The 16612-nt window shown below is 49.6% G+C and overlaps 1 protein-coding gene across 1 annotated transcript; it reads left to right on the plus strand.

The window, feature by feature from the left end:
- Positions 1-12385: 12385 nt before the first annotated feature.
- On the plus strand, positions 12386-14070 carry LOC100542684 (exendin-3-like). Its single transcript, XM_031553298.2, has 3 exons — positions 12386-12486; positions 13227-13361; positions 14001-14070. The coding sequence occupies exons 1-3, from the start codon at positions 12386-12388 to the stop codon at positions 14068-14070; spliced, it is 306 nt and encodes a 101-aa protein (XP_031409158.1).
- Positions 14071-16612: the final 2542 nt, after the last annotated feature.

Here is a 16612-nt window from a genome sequence, read left to right on the forward strand (position 1 = left end):
CCGGGCTGCAACACGGCACGCTGCACTGGCACTGCGGGCTCATTGCATCCACCCTGGGCAGAGCTCGACCACCGCAGCCCCTCCGCATGCTGCAGGGATGAGGAGAACGATGCTTGCCTGCGTGCACCTCAATACCATTTGCAGCCTGACTGCAATAAGACAGGTTATCCCCAGCTGTATTTTAGCATGCCAAATTGTGCGCCAGCCAGGTGATGGCACTGCATGAGCCTGGATAGCAGCACATCCCTGTGCTTTGTTTTCTTTTGCCACCCCCACATTCTCTGTAGGAAGGGTAGATGCCAAGCAGGAGGAGAAAGGGATAGGGAAGAGACTTCAGATCAGTGGCAAGAAGCAAAACCATAGTGACCACGTGAAAGATGAGGCTGGAGAAGCACCCAGCGCTCATGGAAGCAGGTTGGCATCCCAAGAACTGCAGCACACAGCCTCTGGACCCTGAGGATGTAGGGATCATCCTTGTCCATCACTCCTTGCTTCACTGCTCCAGATCCCATCCACCTTTACGCTGAAAAGAGACACAGCATTGCTCTGGCAGACCACACACCCCTTGGCATGGTGGGGAAAGGCAGGAGGGGATTGTACCCACTGAGGAGCTGACCCCACAGCAGCACTGCCATGTGATCTCAACTGGGAGAAGAAGCCCAGCCTGGCTGTGAGCCCTCCATGGGATGAATCAGAGGATTCTGAAGCAGCAGCTCTGTGTCAGCACTAAAATCACCCAAAGCACAGATGGGAAACACGAGCGGGACGGACACACGCAGGGCTGGGGGCAGGTGGAAGGGGGGCACTGGAGGTGGAGACCCTTCCCCAGTTCATAGGAGGGACTGGTCTCTGCTAAGGCAGAGGGAATACAGGACATGGGTGATGCCAGCAGCATCCCCTTGCAGGGGAAAGCCTCACATCCTTTCCAATGGTCCGTGCTGCATTAAATCTGGGCAGAAGTTGCACTGAATGCATCCAAAAGACATCAGGGTGGGCTCAGAGCTCATCACCTGTCCCAGTCAGAAACCATGAGATCCCCCCACCTGCTCCCACCCATCCATGGGAGAAAACAACGCTTTAAAACATATGAAAGATGGATTTTTGTTTGTCCTCCTTCCCCCAGCTCCACCCCCCCCAGCGTTCACAGTTTGTCCCTGCTTTTAATGGGATTATTACACCCAAGCACCTTCCAGGGTTTTCTGCACCCCTTTGCAAAAATCTCCATTTCACGGAAAACAACAATTTCAGCAACTTCTTAAGGGCTGGTATAATCCCCACACATTTGGAACCAGATTTACCTGTCGTGCCTATTATGGGCTGCGTTACACAGACGATAACACAAGGGTGGCTGTGCCACACTCGTTCCCCAGCTCTGCCAGAAACAGGAATTTCAATGTCGGGAACAGTATCTCCACTCTTACACTGACTGCATCTCCTTACGGCCATACACAGTGCTTATCAGTCAGCTATAGTGGTGGGTTCCATTATCAGCTGTCTGGGTTTTAAGAACACGTAGATATACAGTCAAGCAAAACACATAAATACACCCCGACACACCGTTCTCGTCCATATGTGCCATAATTAAAGGGTGGGAATGGATGCAGTTATTTCCTAAAAGTACCTACAAGCAATTTTTTTTCACACTAAGAAGATTATGCAGGTTGTTTCTCATCCTTGAGCATCTCTTCCATTGGTTGGTAGTTACTGCAAAGCTTTCAGAATTTCGTGTTTTTCTGGCAGGGAGGAAATACTCAGCTATTTTCACGTGTTGTGACAGCTCAAACCTCACGTGTTTATATGCACCAGCAGCCTTTATTCTGTGCAAAGAAGGTCTGCAGCGGCTGTTTGTGAATCACTTGGTGTCCATCAGGTTGTTGAAAGGGCAGGGATGGACCAAGTGCTTGAGAAACAGTGAGATCCAATGGGAATATCTCAAGCAACCAAAGGTTTTCAATGTGTTGCATGGGGCGGAAGCACAGAGGAGGCTGCAATGGGACAGTCCCTGCTTACTCCAACACCACCCAAGTGAAAACTGCTGATATTTGGGATTGTGTCCACTCTGAGAGTGGGCTGCTCTGCAGCCCTCAATGCTTTGCTTACAGCCATGGTTTCCAGCTTCACGGGGAAAGCATAAGGCTGTTTTTCAGCTGGAGAGCAAAGCAGAATGCTGCTGGTTGGAAAGAGGATGATGGATGAAAAAAGGCAGAATGACACAGTGCTGCAAAGATATTGCAACACTGAGTGCTGCCAGAAAGTCAGAGCAACACAGGACAGCAGACCCCTCCAGGAGCACTGCCACAGCTTTGCTGCAGAGCACAGAGCACCCAGAGACCAGTGTAGGATCTCCACAAACCACCAATAAGCAGAGACATCCTCCTTCTGCACTAGGAGATACCCAAGGCTTGCAAATAAATAGAAAACTTACAGTGCATCCTGCAAGGATTGTGCAGAAACCCTGCATGCAAGCATGGCACAAGCTGGCATGGGTGTTGGCATGAGTCATGGCACAACCCATACCAGCACCCATCTCCTGCTGGGCACAGAATCCAACCTCCCCTCCCACTCAGCCCCTGCCCAGCCCATGGATGCTGCGGTGCTGCTTCGTTCCCAGCCAACAGACAGCTCACAGCCACCCTTCCTGTTGTCAACAGGCAGCACCCCGGCTCCACAGCCTCCGCCTGAATATCAGATGCTGCCATTTGTGTTGGGGTTGCTGGGCACATACCAGGGTTTGTCTGGGGTTGGACAGAGCTGAGTGAGCACTCTGAGTCAGGTTGTGGTGGATGTGGGGCACTGGGGCCCTGCTTGGTTCTCGCTGCTTCCAGCAGTATGCCTAGTCCTTCTAATTGCATGGGTGGGATGAGGAGGTGCAGCACTAGCAGCACTAGCACTGGAAATACAGGTAGAGATGAGTACTGCACCTGGAAACACATGCAATTACGGAAAAGATTGGAAGGAGTTGTCCAGGGACCAAGTAGGATTGAAATAGATCTTCATGGAGTCTCAGTTCCCACCTCAACATCTCCTACAGCCCCAAAGTGCCTCTTCTTGGCAGAGCTTAAAGTTATCAGTGTCACTGTGGGACTGGAGAGGATGGGCTCAGCACACCCAACACCCAAAGCAGCACCCATAGGTGCCCAGGGCACCTCCTGCTGCCCTCTGCTGGGATGCACCAAGGAAATGGGAAGCAGCACCTGGAAATCCTCACTTGAGCCCATGGAAAATCCTAATGCTCCCATCACAAAGCTCAGGTAGAGACCTTGTGTGAGAGCAAGGCTTCCTTGCCTGGCATGTGGGAGCACTGCCTGGATCATGGCTGCTTTCCCTGTGCCAGCATTCCTCTTACTCACAACTTTGGCCTCAGCTCCCCATTATATCTCCCACTGCAGCTCCTAATCTCCTTTTTGCCACCAAGCAAAGTCCGGTGGCAGTTGATATAATGGGTCCTTGTGTGGCTGGGTGGTGGTGACATCAATAAAATAAAGAGTGATAAAGGAAAGAAGGGAAAATAACAAAGCAAACCTCAGCCCCAAGGTCTGTCTGACAAAGGGGCTTTGTTGGGAAAGGTCAACGCAGAGCCAGGAGGGTTTCCCCGAGCAATGAGGATGCAGAGACTTAACAAACAAGGAGAGGATTAAATGCATCTTTGTTACACCACAGACCCAGAGAGCCGTCAAGCTCCCATCCAAAGAGCAATACATGCTCAGCATTTAGGTCTGCAGCAAAGCAAAAGGTTTCCCAGGTCAGTGCCTGCCCTCAGCCTCCAGCAGCACAGTGTTTTGGGATGATGAAGAAACAAAGAACAAATGCAGAGCTGCACACAAGGGCTGGGAAACCAGCTCCAAACCCACCCCTAGAAGCAGCCATTAAAGCAAAGCCTCTGGCACACGTCCTCCAGGATACAGCCCTCCTCTGCTGGCACAGCACTAATCCTGCTTGGCACGCCAGCAAGAGCTCTGTGCCCACGAGCAAGGTGCAGCTGCAGGTTTGTATAATGCCCTCTTGTGCAGCCTGGAAAAAAAAAGCCTGGATGAGAACGAACTCAAAGCATCCCACACAATTCACCCTTTAATTCGAGGCCACAAATAAATCGATTCCCCTTCCCCAGTGGTTCCTTCAGCTTTTGGCAGCTGTGATTTTCCGCCTGTCCCAGGGCGGCATTTCCTTGGTGGCAGAGCAATGGTAGCTGCAGGCAGCGAGTCCTGGCTCTGCTCCTTTAGGACTTACTAGTTTATAATCTGGTTATCAAAACGGCCAACTGCTTTCCCACACCGAGAGCCGTTGCCCACCCCTCCCCTCCAAACTCAGAGTTCATATGAATTATGGACTCTTTAATCAGCACTAATTGCCATCAGAGAGGAAAAGGATATAAACGCTATCAGCTTGCTTTGTTCCAAGGGCATAAAAAAAAAACATTTGTCAGGTGTTTCACAAAGAAATCCCATAAGAGCACTTAATCAGCAGCTAAAGCCTCCCATTTAAGTGGAGTGTGTAAATATGCACCTATTACCACCGCTGACATCAGCAGGCTTGTTTTCCATACGGCTTTGTCCTTGATTTCGCCGCGGTGACCATCTCATGATTTTGCTTTGGATTTTGAGCAAAAAGCCACTGCTGAACGTCAGCCCCCCGCAGGCAGCATCCCTGTTCTCCAGTTTACTCATCCCTTCTGTATCATCCAGCCTCAAAATACTCTTTTTTTTTTTTTTAAACATGGAAATAGCAACGCACCCAAAGAACGCATCTTTGCACCGGCAACCGCCGCATCTCAGCAACACCAGCTTCCCAGTGGTTCAGCAGAGCAACACGTTCTGAGTTAATAAGGCTCTTCCTCACCGCAGAGCACATCCACCCACATCAAAGCGTGCTGCAGGACTGTCTGTAAATGAGACTTCCTTTGGCACTAGCATCACCAAGAGCTGATTAGCTGCTGGGCTTCAGCTTGTGTCATTGCCACTTAGCACCAGTTCTGATGTCTCAGACACAGACCAAAGCAGATAAAATGGGTGTCCATGGCCTCCAGGAGGGCACAGGAGCTACAGGTCTGGAGGCAACCATTGCCTTCTACCTCCTACCTACCTCTGCTCAATTCCATCTGCACAGGGCTTGAGCACGTGTGGAAAAGGTGGGGAGTTTGGCAGAAAATAAGCCCCATATATTCTCATTTGTCTTCAGAGGGTTGGGGGTGGCTGGGAGTGGATTCTGAGCAAAGCCCAATTTGGTGCATAGGGGTATCATAGGGGGTGCAGGGGACCTCTGGAGATCGTTGAGTTCCCCTCCTGCTAAAAGCAGGTTCACTCCGATAGGTAACACATGCAAGCACTTCAGATGGGTCTTGACTATCTCCAGAGGAGGAGATTCCATCCTTTCTTTGGGCAGCTTGTTCCAGAGCTCTGTCATCCTCACAGGAAAGGTCTTCTGAGCGTTTGTATGGAACTTTCTGTCTTCCAGTTTCTGCCCATTGACCCTGATCCTGTGCCTATCCACACCTCTCACAAGAGCCTGGTCCCATACACTTGACTGTCGCCCTTTAGGTATTGATCAGCACTGATCAGATCTCCCTTCAGCCAGGCTGAACATTCCCAGGGTTCTCAGCCTGCCTCCAAACGGGAGATTCTCCAGGCCCCTAACCTTTGTGGCCCTCCGCTAGACTCTCCCTAGAAGATCCTTGGTTGCTTTGAACTGGGAAGCCCGGAACTGGACACAGCATTCCAGACGTGGCCTCCCCAGGGCAGAGCAGAGGAGGAAGATCATCTCCCTCAATCTGCTGGCCAGAGCACCCCAGGGAACCATTGGCCACCTTGGGCACCAGGGCACACTGCTGGCTCACAGACAACCTCTGGCCAACTGTTGGTCAAGTGTTGCTCAATCGCTGGTCAGCTGGGACACCACTGCCCTTCCTGGCCGTGAGAGCACACTGCTGGCTTGTGGTCTAACTGTCGGCCACCAGAACACCTCCACAGAGCTCCTTTCCAGCAGCTCAGCCCCTGACCCACGACTGACGTGTGTGTTCTTCCTCCCCAGGTGTTCCCCACGTTGAACCTCGTCAGCTTCCTCTCCACCCAACTCTCCACCTGTCCAGCTCACTGAATGGCAGCACGGCCTTCTGCTGGCTCAGCCACTCCTCCCAGCTTTGTGCCATCACTGAGCATGCTGAGGGTGGACTCTATCCTTCATCCAGGTCGCTGATGAAGATGCTGAACGAGACCGAACGCGGCACTCATCACTGGGGAGCAGCACTAGGTACAGCCTCCTGCCAGGCAGCACGGCTGGTTGCAGCCCTCTGAGCTCTGCTGGCCGCCAGCTCTCAGCCCACCTCACTGTCCGTTCATCTACTGCACACTTCCTAAGCTTCATCACAGAATCGCCAGTGTTGGTTGGAAGGGACCTCAAGAATCATGAATCTCCAACCCCTCTGCCACATGCCAGACCAAGCTGCCCAGGGCCCCATCCAACCTGGCCTTAGATCACAAGAATGTTGTGGGAGACAGTGCCAAAAGCCTTGCTGAAGTCAACTATCATGATTACAGATTTGCAAATAGCACAGTGCCCAATCCATCCAACCATGTTCCAGTGGGCTCTCACAATCACCCTCAAGGAGTTTGGCCATGCCTAGTGAGACCTGTCATGGCTTGATTAGTGAATGATGCAATTTATTAAAGCAACAGAACGTATGTTCTTTTTATTATCAGCAAAGCATGTGAAGTTAACCAAGAACATGAGTAATATGGCTGACTATGATCAATTTAAGTCACGGAATAACTCTACAGAGATTTTTAGATTCTCTGGGGGAAGCACTCAGCACAACTGAGTATGCAAATCTCACCTAACAGCCTTCCCTATAGGGGTGAAGAGACCTCAGCCCATTGACAGGTCCTGGAAGTCAGCAGTGCCTTGTACCTTCTTCCAAAATCCCTCTCTTAAGCCATTTTATACCATTTCTTACTTTCAGGTGGAGCTTCAGTGACTCCATTCAAACATACCTTTGTCTTGTAACATTTACTTGAGAACTTGCTTTTGTGTAGGTGGAAAAGTGCTGGCTCAGGGCTGGCTCAGAACAACAAGATAGTTTATCAGTTCCAGTGGTACCATCACATCTCCATCCCTGCAGGATCTCCACCCGCCCCACATTTTGCACTGGCTTTATCTTCTTGTCAGCACACCAGGCTCCCAGGTGTTTGCTAACAGCAAGGTCGCAGGTCATGTTGCTTAGGGAACTATCACAGAATGGATTATCCCCTGCATTCCACCATGGAGGTTTACCTTCTGTTAAGAGGTGGACGTACGAATAAGTCACCTCCAGGAAATACTCCACAACGTTGCAAGAGTAAACTATTGAATCATTAAGGCTGGAAAAGGCCATTAAGATCACACATTCTGCACTCACGTCATAGGGAAAGGAGAGCTCAGATATTCTGGTTATCCGAAGCAGCACTGATGCTTGGTGCAGGCAAACCTTGCACTGATGCTTGCAAGCAGACAAACCTCCAGTCTGCAGGGCAAGGAGATGGAGCTCTGAGTTCTGAGATGCTGCTCCCTGAGTTTATCACTCTGCATCCCCTGGGGTGGATTGAAAGCCACAGCCAAACATCCCTGGCTGAGCAAACACAGCTTCCCTATCTAAACAAGCAAGTGAATCTCGAGGCATAATTTGTCATCTAATTGCATTAACACACCCAGGATTAATTGTTACATTTGAATGCGAAGAAGTTTTGATTTATGGCAAGATCAGGTTTAATCAGCTGGTTAGCAGAGGCGGCTGCCAAGCTGGAAGCTGCATTGCAAACAGCAACAGGAGGACTTCAGGAGGTGTATTTTTGCAAAGCTGAAGGGTTATTGGATCACACACAGCCTGTGAGGGGCACATAGAGACCAAAGGGGTGAAATTAAAGCCTCTAATGCATTTGTCACAGACTGCACTGTGGACTTTTCAACCTGTGCACAAAGGTAAACTTCTCTCTTAGCTTATATAAGATTTTGATAACATTATGGACAGAAATAGAAAGCCAGTAAGAGAAGGCTGCCAAAGTTTTCCACATATCAAAGCCATTAACCACCACCCCTCTGCCTCAGATAAGAAAGTGTAATTAAACAAGAACCTGCAGCCCTAAATTGGGATTTTGGCTGCAGGCACACAGCTGCTGCAGCGACCAAACCCCACAGCCTCACAGCCCCGGGAGCAACCAGTCCCACAGGCAGCTCCCCATGTGCTTTGCATTTCCAAATGCAACAGGGAAGCACCCACCTTTCAGTGCATTGCAGGGCATCGTGCTGAGTGCCCACTAATGCATGAATTCACCCAGTAGTGAGGACAGAGCCTCTGACTTGCCTTCACGTGGCCCCCAGTGACCATCACTTCCACTGATGAGAAGTAGCAGAGAGGCTTTTCAGGAGGTGTCACTACTTTCTCCTCCCTCTACCAGCTACCAAAATCCATTCCACTTCTCCAGGCTTGCATTCCCATATGGAATGCATGCCCTTGGCCATGACAACCAACAGCATTCCTTTTCATGGACTTCTGGTGCTCGTGGAGGATGCTCAGGGCTAGGAGAGCAGTGGGAGCTGGGAGATCCAGAGAGATCTCATCCAGTTTCCTTCTGCTTTGTTGGCACTAAAGGGAGAAATACTACAGATTCATCCAAAATGGGGATCCACCGTGGGGGTGGATACAGCCTGGAAGTGCTTTTGGGAAGGGCTACACAGCAATGATTCCCCATTCTTATGGAGTTATGGTTCCCACCCAGCTCATCGTAGCCTGCCCCACAGCTCAGCCCCATCTCTGCCCCTTGTTACTCTTCCTCCTGGCAGTGAAGGTCAACTATGAGCAGGAGGCTGCAGCATCAAAGGCAGATACTGGGTTCTGCCCCAAAAAACATGCATGAAGGTGAAAAAGAGGCAAAAAAAAAAGAGTAAAATAAGCCAGGATCCTCAAGAGTTGCCAACATACCTTGCTGGGAACATAGAGTATCTTTTTTAATGGCTTTCCTTTTGCTTTTAAAGAACACCTGTGAAGGAAAACAAGGAAAAAAGTCCAAAACGATGCTGAAACTGAAACCATGCCCTCAGGGTCACCCTGAAGGAGATGTTTCAGGTGAAAGCACTGACCCAAGGAGGGCTTTCTGTGCTCTGTTATGCCTTGGCAGCAGCAAGCTCTGACAGAACGGGTATAAAATTGCCTCTAATTGTGGCTGGGGAGGGGGAGGCACACGGCACCTTCAGACACAGGGGCAGGGAGAGCACAAAGCTGATTCATGGGGCTCTGCGCCGTGGGGAAGGGGCTGCACAGGGATGGGCTTCCCATCCTCTGCTCTTTTCAGCTGGCTTGGACCCGACATGATCCCCACGGAGCTGTGTGGAATGGCAGAGCATCCAAGAAGGCGAAGTCTCAGCCTTTATTCTTTCTTAATCACAGTAAATCCCTCCAAAATTAACCACTGCTCAGTTTGGCTGTGCCTGCAGCTACAGGATGGGAGTATCGGGGTGGTTTGTTGCTTTTAAGGTACCTTCATGGTTGCCTTCTAGCTTTGTAAGGGATGCCATCCTCATCCATTCGCTCCAGGCAGGGAATCCAAGCCCCAGAGCTGCTGGCAGTGTGATATTCAGCAGGTCTTTGCTGCACTTCAAGCCTAAACTTATCTTGTTTCTGGCCTGATTTTGGACAGCCCTATAAGACCATGTCCCACTGTTGCCATCGGATCCGCATGGCTACTGCTGCTTCTCCCAAAGATCCAGATACCAAAGCTGGTAGATCAATCACATGCTCAGTCCTGGGGGAACTTAATGGGAAAATGCCCTTCTTCAGAGGATGGATGAGCTTATCCAAGCGCTGATGAACCTGAGGTGTGCAGTATGGCCCAGGCGTTTTCCCAACCCTCTTTCCTTGCAGGCAAGGTGCAGCAAGCAGGACAAGCGTGTTCTTTGGGATCCACGGGGAGATGGTGGCAGCAAGGCAGAGGAAGGGCAGATGGACAAAGGGCAGGCAGAGAGAGGCTGCCACCTGCTGCCCATAAAAACCTCTCCGAGCCCTAAAAAAGTGCAAAATCCAGATCTGTGCGTGCAACTTAACACACAGGTCTGTGCCCCCACGGTGCCATCATCCAGCATGGGAGAGCCACTAACTGGTGGGCTAAAGATGCCTCGAAAGGGAAGACTATCATAGGAATTGGACTCAGTGATCTTTGTAAGTCCCTTCCACTCGAGATGCTCCATGAATGCGTCCCAAAGGGCCAGAGAAAATTACCTGGGGAGGGGAGAGGAAGAGTCCCACGGGACACATCACTCTGGAATCCCTATAGAGAAAGCTGAGACCATGGAAGCGTTGCATGGAGTGAGTTGGATTTCTCTGCACTGCCACGGAAATCTCGTGCCCCTTCCCAGGGGCACCACAAACAGTGCCACTGAGAGCTAATTTGGTGGCATTAATAAATATTCCATCCAAGTGATGGGTGGGACATCTGGACCTCTCCTCTGAAGGTTGAGTTAATTAATCTCCTACCTTTCTCCTCTGATGTCAGGCTTCCTCGTAAGGCCATTGTTGGCCCTAATTAAAAGGATCTTCAAGCTGAGTGTCCCCTGAACACCAGCCGTATTTTGACAGTGACAATAATTACAGAAATCTCTTCGGTAGAATAATAATAACTACCCAACAGTGAGAAGAAAGGTCCCAGGGGAGAGACAGTAAGCAGTGGGGAAGCTGGGGATTAGAGCCTTCATCCCCTGGTGGTGCTGGGTGAGGGGGAAACGTGGCCCATCTCCCTCCTTGCTGCTCTCTGCACCTATGAAATGGGCACTTGGGCTGAAATGAGCACATTCAGCCCCTGAGCACTGAAACGTAGATTTCCCCCAGTGCTCCCTCAGGAACCCCTGCCCTGGGATGGCCATGGAGCTCAGGGCTGTGTCCATCAGGGGCTGTCAGCACCCTACAGCTGGCAGTTCTGCTCCCCTCCAGCCTCGTTTCCATGGATTTAAAAGGGATGAGCCCAGCTCTCAGGAGACACCCCAGCAGAACCATTGTCCTTGTTCTGATGAGTTCCAGACGTTCCACAGCCCCTGGTCTGAGCCCAGATGTCCCATGGGACAAAGCTCTGACCTCAGATCCGCAGCTGCTTCTGCTCACCCCCAATGGAAGAAACGGTGGTGAACAGCCCCATACCTGACCTGGCCTTAAGGGACAGCACAGGGCTTGGATTGAGAGAGGTGTCAGCCCATCTTTGGAGCTCTGAGCCTAAATTTCACCTTGCAGAAAGCAGCAGCGAGTGTTCGTGCACCCAGATGCTTCATTTACTTTTCCTTTCCCTTTTTTTTTTTTTTCCCACCTTTCATTTTTAATGTTTTCAACTCACACCAAAGGTGTTTGGAAGGGCAGTCCTATGGGCACAGAAATCACCTCCCTGTGCACGATGTGCTGTGGCAATGGTGACCATTGCACCTGGAAGCTTGAAACCCGTGGGTCACTCCTTTGGTCCAAGTTATGAAAAAAAAAAAAAAAAAAAAAAAAAAAAAAAGAATTTCAAAGATAAGAGAAAAAGAAATGACCAAAAAATGAAAAGAAGAAGAAAAAAAAAAAAAAAAAGCAACCAAATCAACTCATTGCTGAAGGCGTAAGCTGAAAAATATGGCAACAACTATATTTTTGCAACAGCCCCTCTTAAAAAATCCTGTAATGATTCATAATGACCCATCCAACTAAAAAGAGGAGCACCGATGACCTACCTGTCAGCTTTTAGCATCCTGCTAACAAGCTTAAAAGCACCAGGAAGGAGTAGAGTTGAGCCACAACCAGCAAAGGAGGGAAATAGGATCTTGCTTTTAGGGGAGCGGTTGTCCTCGCAAGAAGGTAAGTGCCTTTCCTCCCTTCTTTCCTACCAGTCTCTGAAGGAATTAAAGTAATGAGAGTGCCTGATGATAGACCAAAAATCTAATTTTCTGCAAATGAGAGGTTGGGGGGGGGGTTGTATTTTAATCCCTCTGAGCCATGGAGCCCCGTCAGAAAATGTAGAACTCTAATTAGCCAACTCTTTGGAACACGGCTTCTCTGAGCAGCTGATGGTGGGGAAAGTCCCACAGTATCGTGGTGATGACTGTGAGACAGGAATGTTGCTCCTGGATAGAAAAGGGGGTGGGGGGGGTGGGGGGTGGCTGGCAATGAAGTTTATAGCATTGAATTTTGTCTTTGGATCATACAAACCCTGTGTGCCTACAGCCAGGACCTGATCCATCGCTGATGGATGGCGATGGGAATGGGTTTTAGCTGTGCACCCATCACTGCTGGCACTCCTGGAAGAGATCTCTTATTCCACATCCATCCTTACCATGCTGGAAGGGTTGGAGGGGTCTCTACAGCGATGGCAAGCTGTACTTTTCTATCTGAATTTCAGGAGGAGAAATGAAGCTCATCCTCTGGCTGTACCTCTCCGGGCTGGTGTTGGCTGTGCTGATCCCAGCAGCGTGGCAGGTGGTTCCGAGGGACACAGGGGATGCACTCAGGTATGGCACTGGGTGGTTGGCTGTGGGCAGCAGCTGCTGCAGGCTGAGAGCTGAGCCCCTTGCTATTGAGCTGTGCCCGATTCCTTTGGATTCGTCTGTTCTGCCAGCCTGCATTGCTACGTCCCACGGGGGTTTCACGTTGCCCAGACCCAAAGGTTGTGTTGGCAATGTGGTGAGCAAGGCTGAGTGCCTCTCTCCTTCCCATCCTTATGGGGACAAAGGCAACTGGCCCCCCCGAGGCCAAAAGCAGCGTGTGTCAGGAGCTGTTAGCTGTGGCAGAACACTGCAAAGAGCAGGGATTTCTGCTGCATGGGAAGATGCAGAGGCAGACACCGAGAGCGGTGCTGAGCCCATCTCCGCACTGTGCAGGTGGGAAACCCTCTGTGGTCTCTGTGCCAGGAGGGGCTGGCCCTTCTGCTCCCCATCTGCAGAGGGCTGAGAGCAGCAGTGATGAGATCCCTGGAGCTGAAGGTGTCTATAAAGCTGCAGCCAAGCGAGGTCCAGGGCACAGAACAGGACGTCTCACGTATTTAAGGGACAATACTGCCTGTCTCACGTATTTAAGGGACAATACTGGCCAGGCTTGTCAGATCCCCGCTGTTATTTTTATGTGTTCTTACAGATTTTCTGGACACTGCTCCGCTCGTTGCAGCGTTTTGCAGCCTCCTGCAGGGAGGGCACAGGAGCCCTTCTATTTGATGTGCATTAATCCCTGCATTTTGCCCCATTTTTGCCATCAGATGGCCCTCCTACGAAGCCCCATCCAACACAAAGCGGCACTCGGAGGGCACCTTCACCAGCGACTTCACTCGCTACCTGGACAAGATGAAGGCCAAGGACTTTGTGCATTGGCTCATCAACACCAAACGATACAGGTAGAGGGGAGAAGGGAGCAGGGTGATACAGGGAAACACCCCAGTGCAAAAGGATAACAGCACTAGAATCATAGAATTATGGAATCATTGAGGTTAATAAGAAATCTAAGATTACCCAGTTCAACCGTCCACCTACCACCAGTATTGCTTCCTAAACCATGTCTCTAAATAGAATCACAGAATCATTGAGATTGGAGAAGACCTCAAAGGTCATCCAGCCCAACCTCAACCCATTCCACCATGCCCACTGCCCACATCCCAAGTGCCACATCTCCATGTTTTTTGAGCAGGGATGGGGACTCCACCACCTCCCTGGGCAGCCTGTGCCAATGCATCACCGCTCTTTTGAAGAAGAAATGTCTCCTAACACCCAACCCGAACCTCTCCCGCTGCAACAGTTATTTTCTGCTTTTACTAATGTCATTCTTGCAGCAATTTTGCCAATAGCCAAAAAACAAGCTTCAAAGCGCTGAAACCCAACAAATACCAGCCACGTTGGGTACAGTTGGATTTCTGGCTACACATCCTCCTTCATCCCATTTCCAGAGGCAATGAAAAGCATTTCATGAAGTCCCCAGCACATTTTCATTGGAGCATCCCCATGTTGTGGCCGCTATGGCTGTTGTCTTATTTCCACAGCTCCAACAAGAGGTACATGAGGGAGGAGCCCCGCAGTGTCCCCTTCCTGGCCATGCTGCCAACACCGTAAGTCATCCAACCCCAAAAAGGATCGTTTCAAAATGCATCCACATATTGGGTGCGTTTGGTGCAAAGCTTCCCAACACCACCTCTTCCTTTTGTTCTCATGTGGGTTTTATCCAGTGCTTATTTGCAACGGAGGACAATGAGAAAAGTGAAGCTTTCAGGGTGGGGGGTTAAATAGTTTATGAAATCAAAGAATGATAGAATCATTAAGGTCAGAAAAGACCATCAAGATCATCTAGCCATCAATGCAGCCCAACCATCAACAAGGGGGCAGAAGTGGTTTTGCACTCACTGAGCTGTGCTCAGCCATTTTCACTTTGTGTTTGGGAGAGTTTCTGTTCTGTTAAACTGTTTGGTGCTCAGTTGCTTCTCTTCCTTCCTTCTATCCCTTCTTCCGTCCTTCACTTCCTTCCTTCCTTCCCTTCCCTTCCCTTCCCTTCCTTCCCTTCCCTTCCCTTCCCTTCCCCTTCCTTCCCTTCCCTTCCCTTCCCTTCCTTCCCTTCCCTTCCCTTCCCTTCCCTTTCCCTTCCCTTCCCTTCCCTTCCCTTCCCTTCCCTTCCCTTCCCTTCCTTCCCTTCCCTTCCCTTCCTTCCTTCCCTTCCCTTCCCTTCCTTTCCCTTCCCTTCCCTTCCCTTCCTTCCTTTCCCTTTCCTTTCCTTTCCTTTCCTTTCCTTTCCTTTCCTTTCCTTTCCTTTCCTTTTCCTTTCCTTTCCTTTCCTTTCCTTTCCTTTCCTTTCCTTTCCTTTCCTTTCCTTTCCTTTCCTTTCCTTTCCTTTCCTTTCCTTTCCTTTCCTTTCCTTTCCTTTCCTTTCCCTTTCCTTTCCTTTCCTTCCTTTCCTTTCCCCTTTCCTTTCCCCTTTCCTTTCCCTTTCCTTTCCCCTTTCCTTTCCCTTTCCCCTTTCCTTTCCCCTTTCCTTTCCCCTTTCCTTTCCTTTCCTTTCCTTTCCTTTCCTTTCCTTTCCTTTCCTTTCCTTTCCTTTCCTTTCCTTTCCTTTCCTTTCCTTTCCTTTCCTTTCCTTTCCTTTCCTTTCCTTTCCTTTCCTTCCTTTTCCTTTCCTTTCCTTTCCTTTCCTTTCCTTTCCTTTCCTTTCCTTTCTTTCTCTTTTTCTCTCTCTCTTTCTCTCTTTCTTTCTTTCTCTCTCTCTCTCTCTCTATTTCTTTATTTATTATTTCCTTTTTAAAAGGTACAATTAAACAGCAAATCCCAGGCTTTCCAGTGTGCACCCATGGCTGTTGGACCCCTGCATCACCAGCAGCAATCAGACCCTCTGCAGAAGGATTGATCCATGAAACAACTGCACGAACCCGCATGGTGTTTCCCAATCCCCTGCTGAAATCAGCGCTGCAGCTCAGCATCCCTGCCCAATTCATTTCCTCTCTACCCCCATTCCTGCTGTGCTGCCCTTCCTAAATCTGGTTCTGGGAGCTCCGACCCAGCCCAGCACCCCATGGGGATCCTGCATGCTGCTGCCTGAGAACTTTGGGAGAACCAAGCTCTGACCAGGGGTTGGTTCAGGTGCCCCATTTTTCTCCAAATTCCTTCAATTTTAGGTAGATGGTAACCAGGATGCACCCTCCTGACCCCCCTGAGTATCCCATCTGCTCAGACCTATGGCTCTAAGATTAAATAAAGGAGTATATGAAAGACAAGTAGAACATATTTTGTTTAATTCTGCCCTTTGTATTGAAAATGGTACCAAAAGAAAGCCTCATACGACAGAGGGACTGCTCTCTCTGGATGGGGTTTTGCTACAGATCGAGGACATAAAGTGATGTCGCTCAAAAAAAAACCAATAATATCACATCTTTCCCATCAAGCCCCAGCGGGGATGAATTTCCCCCAGATCAGTGCTGCTCACTCCCCAGTCTTCTGAAACATTCATAAGCATCTCCAGGAACACCTCCAATCCTCTCCATCAACACCACAGCCCTTCAAAAGACACCGGAGCAGCACAGAGACACAAACAGATTTTATTGGGTAATTTTCCCATCGTGGTCAGTGAACGACAGAGAAATCCCACAGCAGATGGGGCTGGGATGGTGGAACATGTCAATAGCAGCATCAATTCGAGACAGGAACCACGAGACAGCAACACAGAGTGATGGCATTTGGGTTTCACAGAATGAGCCCTAAATAAATCAAAATCCTTTAAAAATATATAAATTAAAATTCGGACCTGGGAGACAACACAGATTTGGTCGGATGTTTTCTTTTCCTCCCCGTTTTATTTACAACACTGTGCGTTTCCAAACTAGATCATCTCTTGCAACAAAAATAAATTCATTTCAGTATCTCCGGAACAAAAATAATTCCTCTATTTCTACATTTAGAATGGCAGAAGGGAGAATATACCGGGACAAAACAGAAGTGCCAGCACCAAGCTTATTACCCTCTTACTTTCCTCCCACCCTTCTTTACTTAGGACTCTCCATAGGATTCATTTGGGATTCTTTTTTTTTCTTTTTTTTCTTTTTTTATCCTATGGGAGAGGGGAGCTTTGCTTTTTGCATTGCTGGTGGCGAGCCTTCTTCCTCCTCCTCCTACT

The sequence above is a fragment of the Meleagris gallopavo genome, chromosome 31 (genome assembly GCF_905368555.1).
Source record: "Meleagris gallopavo chromosome 31, MGAL_WU_HG_1.1, whole genome shotgun sequence".
Lineage (NCBI taxonomy): Eukaryota > Metazoa > Chordata > Aves > Galliformes > Phasianidae > Meleagris > Meleagris gallopavo.